The sequence below is a fragment of the Scatophagus argus genome, chromosome 9 (genome assembly GCF_020382885.2).
Source record: "Scatophagus argus isolate fScaArg1 chromosome 9, fScaArg1.pri, whole genome shotgun sequence".
NCBI lineage: Eukaryota > Metazoa > Chordata > Actinopteri > Scatophagidae > Scatophagus > Scatophagus argus.
The window spans coordinates 15,223,866-15,237,946 of record NC_058501.1 but is presented as its reverse complement, the minus strand read 5'-3'; the positions used below and the strand labels follow the sequence as shown (position 1 = coordinate 15,237,946).

Sequence of the window (14,081 nt, the reverse complement as noted above, 5' to 3'; positions counted from 1 at the left end):
AGTGGAAGGATATAAACATGTTGTTGGATGTGTGCCTGTACTACGGTCTTCAACAAAGCAGTGCTTAGAATTAAAACTCAACTGACTACATGATCTGCAAGAACAAAGCTGGAAATGAATGTACTAGACAGAACTTTAGTGTACGTTTAATTCACGTCGTGAATTGTTTAAGCATGGGTCAGCTTTTAGGGTGGAATATGGAGCTGTTGAGTAATGGTCAATAAACATGTCATCGTTCTTTTACATGACAGAAGCATGCTGCGTTCATGCAAATGTCAGTTCAACAAGCAACGAAAGGTCAAATTGGAAATGACTCCACTATGGTGGGATGTGAAATCAGATGTGTGAAAAATAACTGGCAACTTTTCTGTTTTAAGTCGGAAAACAAAAAACAGTAGATGGTACTTTTTGTGGCAAAAATACCCTTTAGTCGAGTATAAAACAGTGCATCATCACTTTCTAATGGCTGAAAATAATGTTTTTAGCTGCGTCCAGAACAAAAACCTATATGATTTAACCAAATTGATTTAATGATTTATTTATTTAAAAAAAAAAAAAACAACTTTTCAATATAATACAAATTAAATCTCTATTAGAAGTTTTACATGCTGTACATTGTAATATATAATCAAAATATGTTTATGTATTTTCATTATGTATGTGTCATAAAAAACATGGATCACAGTCAGGACAGGATATCATAAAGAAACTTATAAAGGCACTTCCTGAATATGTCAGATTTTAAAAATAAGTAAGACCTTTCACCAGGCCTATATTGAGCTTGTCTGGGGGTTTTATTTTGACGCTGAGGAGGATTTCCTCTGTGTAACGGGCTGAACAAGAGGAAGAAGAGAGCAGGGATTTCACAATAACGGGTTCTTACGGACAGCACACTGCTGAAACCACAAGAAGCCGGTCTGTTGCAGGGAACTGTTTCTTCGTGTGAAAAGTTTGGACTGGACTCCCAACGATTTCCAGCTGACACTCATGTGTGAGAGTGATGGTATGAAGACTCGTTAAAGGGAGATTCATGCGCAAAATGAGGATTTTTCTGTCCTTGCTGTGCGTTTTGCGCGTCGCACCGCTCCACAGCATTTATGACGGGACCTGCCTCAGAAAAGGTAAATTCCTGTCACGTAAGCCGGTTTGCTCAGTTATTGTAAACGTAGAACATGTTTAAACAAACAAACAAACAAACGCGCAGGTGTATTCTGTTCTGAAAAGTAGACTGATTAAGGGACTGATAACACGCCTTTTTCATTTTCTGGAGGAACTTTGTGTTAACTTTGGTTTCTGTATTGTGACCCACAAGAATGACTCAGATTCTTCTCATTTTTTGATTGGACTGAGAGATCAAATCACAGCAGCTAAAAAGACCCTAACCCTGAGTCTGAGCACAGAGCATCTCCAAGATGTTTTGTTTGTGCTCCCACAGGTATTTATATAACTTTTAGCATTTACAATTGCAAGGGGTAAATAGTAAAGTAGTAATAGTAAAGTACCAATACCACACTGCAAAAGTATTCTGTTACAAGTGTCTTAAAGACCTGAATTGATAACGTTAAAAATACTTAATTGTGTAAATATAATCAGGATAGTGTAGGCAAATATTAAAAGTGAAAATAATCAGTACAGTTGTGCCCCTTAAGCAATTAAATACAGCATGATAACATTAGATTCTTATTACTCAGGAAATAATATAAAATCAGGGTTTCGCTGTTGGTTGAGGTGGGAATCATTTTTAACTATTTGTTTGTGGGACTGTAGATAAACTTGCAAATGCCTGTTATGTTCAACCAACAGATAAAAAATATGCAGATCCTCACATTGCATAGGCTGTAACCAAGAAATGTTTGCTTATGACAGATGACTTAAACAGCTAATCATTTAGGTTGTACTTGTGTGTACTGTTGGGTAGTTTAAATTATGACAGAACATCATATTTTCTAAGCCCTACGTGTATTAAATGGGTCTAACTAGTGACTAAAGTTGTCACACGGTTGTGGTGAAGGAAAATGTACAATATTTCCCTCTGAAGTGAAGTTCAAGTAGAGAATGGCAAGAAAGCTAACGACTCACGTACTCAGATACAAGTACCTCAAAATTACAGTGAAGTACTTACTAGTTAATTATGTGGTTACATTCAACAGGGTATTTCCAAAGTATTCAGCAGGTTATTTTTCAAAACATTTTTCCCTCAAAATACACTGAACTGAAGTCAGGCTTTCTCTTGCTTTTCTCTTGATTCTGGGCCTGCTTTATTCTTTTATAAATTCTGGCTTCATTGGTAGCATGTTCAAATAGCTACTGCAATTTGTACAAGCTTTTTTCACCCACCAACTACCTTCTACTTTAAATGTGTTTTGTTCACTTTACTGGTGTTTGTTATACTCAAATAAATGTGCCACAGTTAGCTATGAAGTTTTGAGACAACTCCTTTTATTTTCACCCTTTATCTGTATGCAGAGAGGTTTAAAGTTTAAAATGAGTCAAAATGCTTTGAAATGAGTAATCATGCAGCTCTCAGCTGCAGAGTCTGTGTTTTCCTGATCTGATTTTATGGAAAAAAAAGATGGGGGAACTGCGTTAAACGGGAGAAACCGTGAGAAAGCCTGTTTGCACTGTCTCTGGCTAATGGACTTCTGACGTCAAGACAATCAAATCAAAACAGTAAACAAGTTTTAAGGTCAGTACAAAAGTCTGAATGATTAGAGAATGTCAGAAATGCAAACAGATGAGAGATGACATAGAGGGATATGTTAAGAACAGAAAAAGAAACAGTTAAGTCAAGGGACTTATTGAAAGAGGAAGTTCGGAAAGAGTTGGCAATTTTAGTTATGCAACATTGCATCCTATCTGTGCTGAGTCCAGTCGACCACAACCAATGCTCAAAGCAAAACTTGCCATTCTGTACAAAATACTGTAGAAATGTACAGTTTGAGTTCACACACGCATTTCCAAACAGCCAGCACACATACTGGTTTGTATTGACTCCATAAATTCTGTTTTTGTGTGTTTATTTTTCTTTGCAGACCCTCCCCCTGGCGTGTTGGTTTTATCCACAGGCAGCGAGTTAGTTCTGACCTGCGGCGGTCACGTGACAGTGGACGGAGTAAAGGTCAGAAGAGGCAGCTCTTCAGCTGTAACTCCAACCACTGCAAACGTTAGAACCAACACTCAGGTGATGATGATGATGGAACGTGCCAAGCATATTGTGGAGGATGCTGTAAGCCAGAAATACCACTCTAACTTCAATGCGACAGGAGAAAACAGAAGCCTGGGACAGACAGACACAGGATACACAGCCTCTCCCACTGCTCTCATGGCCCAGCCAACCAGTGTGCACAGACTGCCGAGGGCTGAAGGGATGGAAGAGGATTATGAGGAAGAGGAGGAGCAGGAGGAGGAAGGAAGCAGGGTAACAAGGACAGTTAAACCAAGGCCTCAGTGGAAGTGGAATGGGAGGACTTTGGGAAAAGGAGACACAGATCGGGTAGACTTCACATTTGAGAGGAGAGGGGCTACACTGTCCCTGTCCTCAGTAAGACTGACGGACTCTGGGAAGTACACATGTTATTACAATGGCAGGGAGAGGTTCTCATTAAAAGTGACTGTTGCAGGTGAGTCACTCTGTAGGCTACTGAGTGAACTTCAGTTATCCAATATCAGATTTGATTTGATCAGTGGGATATTTGTCCTGTCATTTGTCCGAGCATATTTTATTTGAGGAAACTAAACAAAAGACAGATCTTATGCATAGGTGTGAAGAGTTGTGTTTATGTCTTGAGAAGCCGCGCAGTAAAGACATGTTTTATATTATATTCTATATAGACAAAAGTATTGGGACACCTGACCATTACACCAACAGGCACTTTAATGAGATCGCATTCTAAATACACAGACAGCTTTGCAACTATAACAGCTTCCACTCTTACGGGAAGGCTTTCCACAAGATTTCTGTTTCTGTGGGAATTTTTGCCCATTCATGCAGTGATGGATGAAAAGGCCTGATTCGCAATCTCTGTTCCAGTTCATCCCAAAGGTGTTAAATGGGGTTGAGGTCAGGGTTCTGTGTGGGTCAGTCAAGATCTTCCACACCAAAATCATCCAACCAGGTCTTTATGGACCAGCAGGGGTACAGTCATCCTTGAACAGAAAATTGTCTTCCCCAGACTGTTGCCACAAAGTTGGAAGCATAGCATTGTCCAAAATGTCTTGGTGTGCTGAAGCATTAAGGTTTTCCTTCACTGGAAGTAAGGGGTTTAGCCCAAACCCTGAAAAAACAGCCCCATACCACACCTGAAATCAATAATCAAGAGGTGTGTCTGAATAATTTTGTCTGTATGATGTACATGCAGTGACAATGGGATGGTAACACATTGAAGAGTAGAAAGCTAATCTGATAATAACTAACAGTTGTAAATGTACAGTATCGCTGCATGTCTTCCTAGACCCTCCAGAGAAACCCAAGTTGCACTGCTACAAAAAGTCACCCAGCAGCAAGATTCGCTGTGAGTGGGCACCTGAGAAGCCCGTCACTATAAAGCCTACCTGTTACCTCTTTCTTAGTAAAAGGTAAGTACGCTCACCAACTCTGCAGCCCCCCATCAAATCTTTTATACATGGTGTAGATGGTAGATAGATTATAACACAATACAACATATAATTTAATTTTTTAAAGCCACATCAGTAATATTTCCCAGTCAAAACTTGCAGTACAAACAAGTTCACATGCAGTCCTGATGTAAACAAATGAGATGAGATTACAGCCTGTGATTTGGATGCTGTTTCTTTCCAGCTGACCTGTCAGTCTTTTGGTGTGTTCATATGTCAGAATAATGAACCTTATACTACAATATTAAAGAATTTTATATAATAGACCCACTAGATAATTGCAATAATATATTATGTATTATATATTTTTAATTATTCTTCGTTGATACCTTGCCTGGGAATATCTTATCTTAAAAATGCGAAGCTTCTTCTTTTGTACTGGGCTCAAAATTAAAAGGTTTCACTCACTGCTGATATTTTATAGTTGAAACCTCTAAACCTCTAAAGCACTTGAATGGAGGTGCTGAGCCAAGCCGAAGTTTCAGAGTAAACTCTGAATTAAGTTTACATTATTGTGTATTTAATAAAAATGAATTTTAAATAAGCATATTAAAACCAAGTTGAAAATTCAATTGAGGCTAAATTTCTGTACATTTATTAGTCTGCTGACAGTCCAGATAAGATAGGAAATGAAGGAAGAGGTACTGTAAGGCCACTTTGGTACCACTGAATAATAAATTATCATGTATTACACTTCACGTGGGGTGGGGAGAGGGGCTGTGAAGGAGGCTAAAACAACAACAAATCAAGTGATGTTGTGGGACTGATTTCTTTGATATACAGTGGTATGAAAAAGTTTGGGCACCCCTGATCATTTTCAGGATTTTCCTTTATAAATCATTGGTTGTTCGGATCAGCAATTTCAGTTAAATATATCATATAGCAGACAAACACAGTGATATTTCAGAAGTGAAATGAAGTTTATAGGATTAACAGAAAGTGTGCAATAATTACTTAAACAACATTAGGCAGGTGCATAAATTTGGGCACCCCAACAGAAAAATGACATCAGTATTTCGTAGATCCTCCTTTTGCAGAAATAACAGCCTCTAAACGCTTCCTATAGCTTCCAATGAGGGTCTGGAGTCTGGTTGAAGGTATTTTTGACCATTCTTCTTTACAAAAAATCTCCAGTTCAGTCAGGTTTGATGGTTTCCGAGCATGGGCAGCCCGCTTTAAATCACACCACAGATTTTCAATAATGTTCAGGTCTGGGGACTGAGATGGCCATTCCAGAACGTTGTAGTTGTTCCTCTGCATGAATGCCTTTGTAGAGTTTGAGCAGTGTTTGGGGTCGTTGTCTTGTTGAAGTATCCAGCCCCGGTGCAACTTCAACTTTGTCACTGATTCTTGAACATTGTTGGCAAGAATCTGCTGATACTGACTGGAATCCATGCGACCTTCAACTTTTACAAGATTGCCAGTACCTGCACTGGCCACACAGCCCCACAGCATGATGGAACCACCACCAAATTTTACTGTGGGTAGCAAGTGTTTGTCTTGGAATGCTGTGTTCTTCTTCCGCCATGCATACCGCCCCTTGTTATGTCCAAATAACTCAATTTCACGTTCATCAGTCCACAGCACCTTATTCCAAAAGGAAGCTGGCTTGTCCAAATGTGCTTTAGCATACCTCAAGCGACTCTGTTTGTGGCATGTGCGTAGAAAAGGCTTCCGCCGCATTACTCTCCCATACAGCATCTCCTTGTGCAAAGTGCGCTGAATAGTTGAACGATGCACAGTGACACCATCTGCAGCAAGATCATGTTGTAGGTCTTTGGAGCTGGTCTGTGGGTTGAGTTTGACCGTTCTCACCATTCCTCGCCTCTGCTTATCAGAGATTTTTCTTGGCCTGCCACTCCGGGCCTTAACTAGGACTGTGCCTGTGGTCTTCCATTTCCTCACTATGTTCCTCACAGTGGAAACTGACAGCTTAAATCTCTGAGCCAGCTTTTTGTATCCTTCCCCTAAACCATGATGTTGGACAATCTTTGTTTTCAGGTCATTTGAGAGTTGTTTTGAGGCTCCCATGTTGCCACTCCTCAGAGAAGATGCAAAAGGGAGAACAACTTGCTACTGGCCACCTGAAATACCCTTTCTCATGATCGGATTCACCTGTGTATGTAGGTCAAGGGTCAATGAGCTTACCAAACAAACTTTGTGTTCCAATAATTAGTGCTAAAGGTACTCAAATCAATAAAACAACAAGGGTGCCCAAATTTATGCACCTGCCTAATGTTGTTTAAGTAACTGTTGCACACTTTCTGTTAATCCTATAAACTTCATTTCACTTCTGAAATATCACTGTGTTTGTCTGCTATATGATATATTTAACTGAAATTGCTGATCTGAACAACCAATGATTTATAAAGGAAAATCCTGAAAATGATCAGGGGTGCCCAGACTTTTTCATACCACTGTATCTCACTCTTCCCTGTGTGAGTGACTCTGGTCTTTCTTTGCTTTTGCTTCTCTCAGGCTGCCAGACAAATTCAACCGCTCGCAGTGCTCATACTCATCTCGGACATCCCGCTGTTGGTGCGCTCTGGACCACAACGAGGACGAGATGAGAACCCCTCACTTGGCTTTCCTGTGTGCTACGAGCATCACGGGCAACGCCACCAGCACCCTGATAGACTTCACACCTCTGTCCATCTGTAAGTAGGTGTGTCGAGGCACGTTTTTTAAAGTCATGTGTGCGTTTGGTCTGATTCAAAGGTCCAGCATGTTTTAATTTGTGCATATTCACCTGAAGCTGAAAAATGTTGAGTTTCCATTATAGTAGAGAGTAAACTCTAGGGAGGATCTGTCGTGTCTCTTTTAGTGGCCATCACAGGGGAGGGTTAGACAAGGTTTGCTTGTTGTTCATTGTAATCAGCAGCTACACCATTAGATGCCACTAAATCCTACACACTGGACCATTAAGGGTAATTAAAGCACTTTTAAAGCTACACTCATTATTTTCTTTCCTCAGTAAAACCAGACCCTCCGTCTAATGTGACAGTCCGACAGGAGGAGGGACAGGAGGCGAAACTCATAGTCACCTGGAGTCTCCCGATCTCCTGGAAGTCTCAAGACTACTATTATCGATTACTGTATGAGCTCAAATACAGACCTGTCCAGTCCTCGTTTGATCAGGTGAGTGCTGGGAGACAAGCTGTTGGCTTTTTTTGTTTTCTGTGTATTTACTTTTCACAGTTAAGCAATTCAGTGCACACATTGCTTTTGTTCACGGAGGCTGTGATGTGTGATAACCTGGCTGTTTGACCGTGCAGATACAGAGGATTAAGTGGCAGCGCTCCTCTTTTATCACTGATGCAATGACTGGTGTGGAGTACCTGATACAGCTCAGAACTAAGGAGGAATATGATGGTCATTGGAGTGAGTGGAGCACACCTGTCTATGCCAGCAGTTGGACAGGTAAATACACATGAGCACATGTACACATGTAAAAAAAAAAAAAAGGGAAAATGCCTTACTGTCAGTAGAAAGTTCAAACAGGCATCTCTTCTCACTCCGGGGCCAACATTCAGAAAATGTACCATATGGTTTTAGAGAATTGGCTGGGATGTTAATCAAGTCAGCCAGTAAATCACTGATCTTTGTCTTCCCAGTAAAATATGACACCCACCTCCCCTGACATGGACAAAAGTAGTCATGACAACAGGAGGAGGCAGGACTCCTGTTTCCTTCCTGTATGATTGAGTTTTTCAAGGACGCTGTGTATATAAACATTCTCTGATACGTACTTACACCTCTTTCAGATGACTTCTGTTCCTGTGTTTTCCCATTGTGTGCAGCATGCAAAGAAGTTTCTGAATGTATCCTCATATCTTGATGTTTCTTGTCAAATTAAATACATCCTGTTCAAAGTGAAAGTGACACATGCTCCTGCAAATTTTCAAAAGAAAGTGAAACCTTCTTTTTGGCCTTTATCCATTCCATTTAAGCTTTAAGATATATTTTTTTAGAAACTAAAGGATTAAGGTTTCCTTTATGGGTTGAACAATTTATCCTACGTCTTCAGCTAAACAGACCTAATTTAAAAACCCTTCTTGGTTTAGCTGGAAAATGTGTCGTCACAAAACTGAAAACAGGACTGAAAAGTTTTTTTTGTTTTTTTTTTCCAAGATATGTGGTTGTCAGCAAATAATGAGGCTACAAACACATGATGTTCTTATAGGATCTAATGCATTGCTGTAGCTTAAACTACCCAACAACATAAAAAGTATTCGAGCTCAACTCGAAACATCTACAGCAGGAAAGTGAAACATACACATTAATGAAGCACTAATGGTAATCCAAAAAAATCATCCAAATAGTCTGCTTCTCAGAATATAGAGAATAGCTCCTCTGGAAGAACAAAGTATATTAAAAGAGATTCCCCCCACGCTTTTTTCTGCATTGAACACATTTGTTGAATAGGCATACTATTTATAGTCTGATGTATGGTCGTTCTCTTTTGTATAAGTTCTTTTACAAACAAATCAAAACTTCCCGGAAAAAGAGCTTGGACTCAGTTGGGATCAAAACATTTGACATGCCATAAAAACAAAGCAGTGTCTACTCATACCCCCTCGTCAATGGGTGTACAAGTCACTCAAAAAGGTTAAGAGTAGATGAAAATAAACATGATTTTGTACAGCAGGAATGGGTGTTCTGGTTCCTCTCCTGCTGATCACCACACAACTCCCTTTGTTTGTCTTCCAACCCCTCCTGGAATTTCCAACCTCCAGATAGGAAACACTTGTCAGGCATTATGTCTTTACCTCAAATAATTAGTCATCTGTCTCTCTCCTCAGCTACAACATCAGCTACCACACTGGTAAGAATCTCAGTATGTCAGATATTTATGAGAGAAAATCATTTCTCATTTCCCTCTGACATTTGTGCAGCATACAGTGATGGCTGGTGTCCTTCCTCCGGTGTCTCACATTGTCTCTTCTCTAACTTGCAGAGTCCAGACTATACGGACACAGAGAGCTCTGGTACCGATGACAATGAGACTGATGGTAAGATAACTAGCAGACAGTAAAATGTTTTGGTTTATGAGGTAAACGTATGTGAGAGATGGGGAAGGATAATAACAGAAATAGAGGGAACTCTTAAATGTTGTTAGTGCTGAAAAATCCCCTCTGCCCCAAAGGAGCTTTAACAGGAAACCATGTCATCGTAATAAGTGAGGCTTAACAACGAAACAAGCCACAGGAATCATGCCTCAGTGCACCAATCTCTCTCTCTCTCTCTCTCTCTCTCTGTCACACACACACACACACACACACACACACACACACACACACACATATACATTCAGTCACAGCCAAACATATATCTGTGTGGATGTTATTCGGCTCCATAAGGATTTCTCTTCTCTCTTTACTGCAGTTTCTCCAGCATTTACTGAGGTTTCTACAACATCTGTGGTTGTGTCAACACACATCCTGTGGATCACTGGCTCCTTTGCTCTTTTGTCAGTCATTTTTGCCGCCTACATATTCAGGTAGTGAGACATGCTCTTAATTTGTCTGTATTTCTTCCTGTACAACAAAATTATTTCAGTCACCCTCTCCTTTTTTGTCATTTCAGACACAAGGACAGATTTATGTTTAAACTTCAGAGTGTGCATGGTATCACCCTGTGTTGGGATTCGCCTCAGCCTCCACCCTCCGTCCCAGCAGCACCACAAGGACAGGCTCTGGTGTCTTTTGGCCCTCCGAACTACAAAGAGCCCCCACCGAGTGAAGTGGAAGAGGAAGAAGACAAAGAAGAAGAACAGTATCCAAATGACAGGATAGAAGCCATGCACTTCAACAACACAAGTTATTTCTTCCTCCAGCAGTAATGACAAAGAAGAAAGAAGGAGAAAGGGGGAATAAAACCAATTAGAACATTTTAACTGCTTTGTGTTGCTGGGTTATTGTTTTCCATTTCGGAGCCAGCCAAAAGGATAATGGACTTAAAATTTTTATGGCTCTCCAATTAGCTTCTGTTGGAAGGAAACTGGGAAACAGCTTGTCAATCTCCCTTTCTATCTGTGTAACTCTATCTGATCCCTAAAATACCTCTAAAAGACTTGTTCGTTGTCTTAATTGTCTTAAGAGCAGCGTTTTAGCTACTGTCTCTTATGTCTTTGTCAATTTAAAGAGTGCTGATAAACTGTACTAGATATAGGCCTGCATCTACCGTACCACCTCATGTTCTGTTTGTATGTAATATACAAGTATGTTAATGTTTATCAAATACATGACTCACTTTCCACATGTTCTTTATAAGGCTTGAAGAACTGGCAAAGGTTGCTGTCAGAGTAACTGGTTATTCATCTGTTTTTCTGCCTAATAGATTGGTTAAGCCGGGTTGATCATCCTGTTTTAAGGTTGTGTGTTGCTACTAAGAAAGACGAAGAAATCACAAAAAGATCCTGTGAGCATTTCTGGGATAGAAGTCTGCATTATGAACCTTCAGCTCCAGAACTCCAAGTGTGGGCTATTTCTTTAGTAAGAATTAATCCTTGATCCTGCTGTATTACTTGATCTTATGGGGTTCTTGTCGTCATCTGCCTCCAGATCAGCCACTCGTAAAATTCAGTTGCAATGGCTGGGTTTCAACCTGTGGAGGGCAGTTGTTATGCATATTGATAACACAAAATGTGAAATTGAAATGTCAAGATTTGGGCCTGATTCGATCACTAACACTACTAAATATCTATTTAAATTGATTTTCAGCAGAAAAAAAATGGATTTAGGGGTTTTGTTACTTAGTTACTCTTTAAAGCTTTGCCTTGAAGAGGACGTCCGTGCAAAAATATAGTTTTAAGACCTTCATTATGTCAAGTTTGTGCTTGTGAGTTGGAGATTTATGAGATTAATTTGTTAAAATTAATTTACCACTGTTAAATAGTTTTGAGTGACAGCATAGTTAAATCTAATCAGGAAAACAACCCCAAAAAAACTTGCCAAGCAGGATTTGTGTGGAATGCCATGTGTGTTGAATTGATTGATGGCTAATCAAACTGCATATCCCGTCATATGATAGAAGTCCGTTTGACGGACTGAGTTTGACGTTCACGCTTTAAAATGGGTTCATTTCATTAACAAACAACAACAACAAAACAGCAACTTTTAATCCTGCCCAATGCTGCCGCCTCGCGGGCGCAGTCGTTAGTTGCCGGAGGTCGTTCCCATAGCAACAGTTGTTGCCATACTGTCGAAGCTCTGTCAGTAACAGGTGACCGTGTCTCTTCGTAATATAGCTTCAGTGTTTGCTGACTTCAAAACAGTCTACGGTAGCGTTATATTTAGAAGAATAGTTTGACGAACTTTTGCAGAGAAATGATGGCTGGCAAAGGCGGTTTGGCGAAACTGGACGTCGGTCTGTTAAGCGCTGAGCAGCAAGAGAAACTGCGACAGTTCAAGGTATTAACGTCACTGATGCTAAAAGGCTACGTTAGCTAGGCACAAAGTGTAGCTTCATTTGTTTACTGTACACCAGCGTGCTTGAAATTTAGAACAGAAATGTTTGATTCTCAGATCAAGACGAGAATCGAAAACGAGAAATATCTGAGGTCTCATCCAGAAGTGGAGGTACTGATCGGCGACTTTCTCAGGTTAGTTAACCTAGCTCGTCTTCTCTTGTTAAAAGTAAAAGGTTAACTGTCACTTCACATTTCTCACGGTGTCTGCTAGCTATGTTATAAACTTAAACAAATCCCACTGAGCACACACAAGATCGCCCTTAGTGAATGGACCATTGTAAATAAACATCCTGTAGTGTCATCTTTTCTACTGCTAGCTTTATTTAGGCCTAATAGGAGGTATGATTATTTAAAAAGACAGCAAACAAACAATATAATAGCAGCAAGTCGTACTGTATTTAGACTACTGCCTTTTCAAATTGATATCAAAGTGAAATAGCAATATCAACATCTCAAATACAAGGTCGAAACAACTGCACCATATGTTTTAAATTTTATAAAATAAGGCCTAATCAACCAAAGGTTTAAGCAAACCCTGCTACTGCTAAGAAACTTGAGTGTGACAGGCAAGTATGTTCAGGCAAACTATTGAGTAGACTGTAGATGTAACTTAACACTGCTGGCCTGTGAATTAGATTTAGCTCAGTCTGGCCTGTGATCATAAGTCTGTCTCACTTTTATTGGTTAATTTTGTTAAGTCTGAAAAAGGTCTGTTTTTGTGATCAAAGACATTAATTGTTTTAAGAGTAATTGCCATACTTTCAAAATCCTATTTTCCTACAACACATTACATAAACATCTGACTTCTTTATATGCTGGATGGACCATCCTTAAAACACTTTTATAAGAGTACGGTGCTTAATTTGTTAAAATCTAATAGCACGCAAGCTATGCACTCACAATCTATTCTCATTTCCTCTCCTCCTCTCACAGAGATGTGCTTCTTAAAAGGCCTGCTGACATCCGTGAGTTTGCTGCAGGTGAGTTGTTTTTTTGTTGTTGAATGACAAAGCCTTATCCTTTAAGTGGACCCCAGTGGAGTGATGATCTTGTTTGATATTAGCATAAGCATAATCTTTTTCAGATCACTTCAGCAACACAAACCTTCATGTGATTATTGACTCCAAAATGGAAGGAAATCGTGACATGAAGTGAAACACACCCAACAGTCCCTGTGCTTCTCCTTTATGTCTTTTTTTTTGTACAGAACAATACATGGGTGGACTCTGACAATGAAGACACTGATGTCTGTGTCTGTCAGCAAAGTATTCTTTGATAGCGTTATTGTCAGATTGCTATTGTGCATATGCAGGAAGCCAGCTAATAGGAAGATGCTAATGATCGTTCTTAATGAGTGTGATTAAAGGTTAATGAGAAGAGGATGTCCTGTGGGTATTCTGCATACAGCACATCGAGTTGTTTGTCACATCACCAGCGTGATTTTAAAGTGATTATACTGAATGCTGGAGTTGGTGTTTATTGCTTGTACCTTTTCTATACTGTAGTCTGCATATGGACTCTGTATAATCCTTCAACTATGTGTAATATTTACTTTAACAGATTTTCTTTTTCTTTACTTAATATGCACATTTATTCATGGTCCACTCAGATTGTGTCCTTGGTGGTATGTTGTTATCTCCCTTTGTGCTTTTTTAATATACATATTCATATTTGTGACGGTGGGAAATGTGGAAATGAGAAGCCTGAGAATCTGAAATCTGAGAAAGTTTGCTGACTTTTAATGAAAGGTTTTCCCACTGAGCTCCTTACAGTCTGTGATGGACAGACTTCATTGTGGCGCTCAGTACTGAAGAGCTGCTGTTTTATGTTTGAGGTCTTTCTCCATGGAGAGCATGAATGGAGCTTTTAACCAGGGTGGTTATCCTCTTTTGTCTGTTGGTTTGTTTGTTTTATACGTAATTTCATTTGTACAGTTAAGCTCTGTATTGGGTTGTGGTACGTGGTTTATTAGTCCACCCTTCTTTTCCAGCTGCCA

At 39.7% G+C, this 14,081-nt stretch overlaps 2 protein-coding genes across 3 annotated transcripts; both read left to right on the top strand.

Moving 5' to 3' along the window:
- The first annotated feature begins 838 nt into the window (after positions 1–838).
- On the top strand, positions 839–10,968 carry il6r (interleukin 6 receptor). 2 transcript variants are annotated; one of them, XM_046399357.1, is made up of 10 exons: positions 842–1,121; positions 3,033–3,620; positions 4,452–4,575; positions 7,093–7,271; positions 7,589–7,752; positions 7,890–8,034; positions 9,417–9,439; positions 9,572–9,626; positions 10,000–10,114; positions 10,201–10,968. In XM_046399357.1, exons 1-10 carry the CDS (start codon positions 1,031–1,033, stop codon positions 10,454–10,456), a joined length of 1,740 nt encoding a protein of 579 aa, XP_046255313.1. In that variant the 5' UTR covers positions 842–1,030; the 3' UTR covers positions 10,457–10,968. The 2 variants fall into 2 exon arrangements, with proteins under 2 accessions (XP_046255314.1, XP_046255313.1); XM_046399358.1 differs by lacking the exon at positions 10,000–10,114 and having other exon boundaries at positions 839–1,121.
- Positions 10,969–11,700: 732 nt separating this feature from the next.
- LOC124065463 (RIIa domain-containing protein 1) lies at positions 11,701–14,081 on the top strand. Its single transcript, XM_046400889.1, has 4 exons — positions 11,701–12,026; positions 12,141–12,217; positions 13,019–13,065; positions 13,170–14,081. The coding sequence occupies exons 1-4, from the start codon at positions 11,943–11,945 to the stop codon at positions 13,238–13,240; spliced, it is 279 nt and encodes a 92-aa protein (XP_046256845.1). The 5' UTR covers positions 11,701–11,942; the 3' UTR covers positions 13,241–14,081.

What these genes read in the sequence shown, in the direction of transcription:
- il6r (XM_046399357.1), top strand. Translation starts at nt 1,031, where the DNA reads ATGCGCAAAATGAGGATTTTTCTGTCCTTGCTGTGCGTTTTGCGCGTC. An exon ending in TACCTCTTTCTTAGTAAAAG is followed by an intron (nt 4,576 to 7,092) that starts GTAAGTACGCTC and finishes TGCTTCTCTCAG; the next exon opens with GCTGCCAGACAAATTCAACC. An exon ending in CTTCACACCTCTGTCCATCT is followed by an intron (nt 7,272 to 7,588) that starts GTAAGTAGGTGT and finishes TTCTTTCCTCAG; the next exon opens with TAAAACCAGACCCTCCGTCT.
- LOC124065463 (XM_046400889.1), top strand. Translation starts at nt 11,943, where the DNA reads ATGATGGCTGGCAAAGGCGGTTTGGCGAAACTGGACGTCGGTCTGTTA. An exon ending in AGAAACTGCGACAGTTCAAG is followed by an intron (nt 12,027 to 12,140) that starts GTATTAACGTCA and finishes TTTGATTCTCAG; the next exon opens with ATCAAGACGAGAATCGAAAA. An exon ending in CTGATCGGCGACTTTCTCAG is followed by an intron (nt 12,218 to 13,018) that starts GTTAGTTAACCT and finishes CTCCTCTCACAG; the next exon opens with AGATGTGCTTCTTAAAAGGC.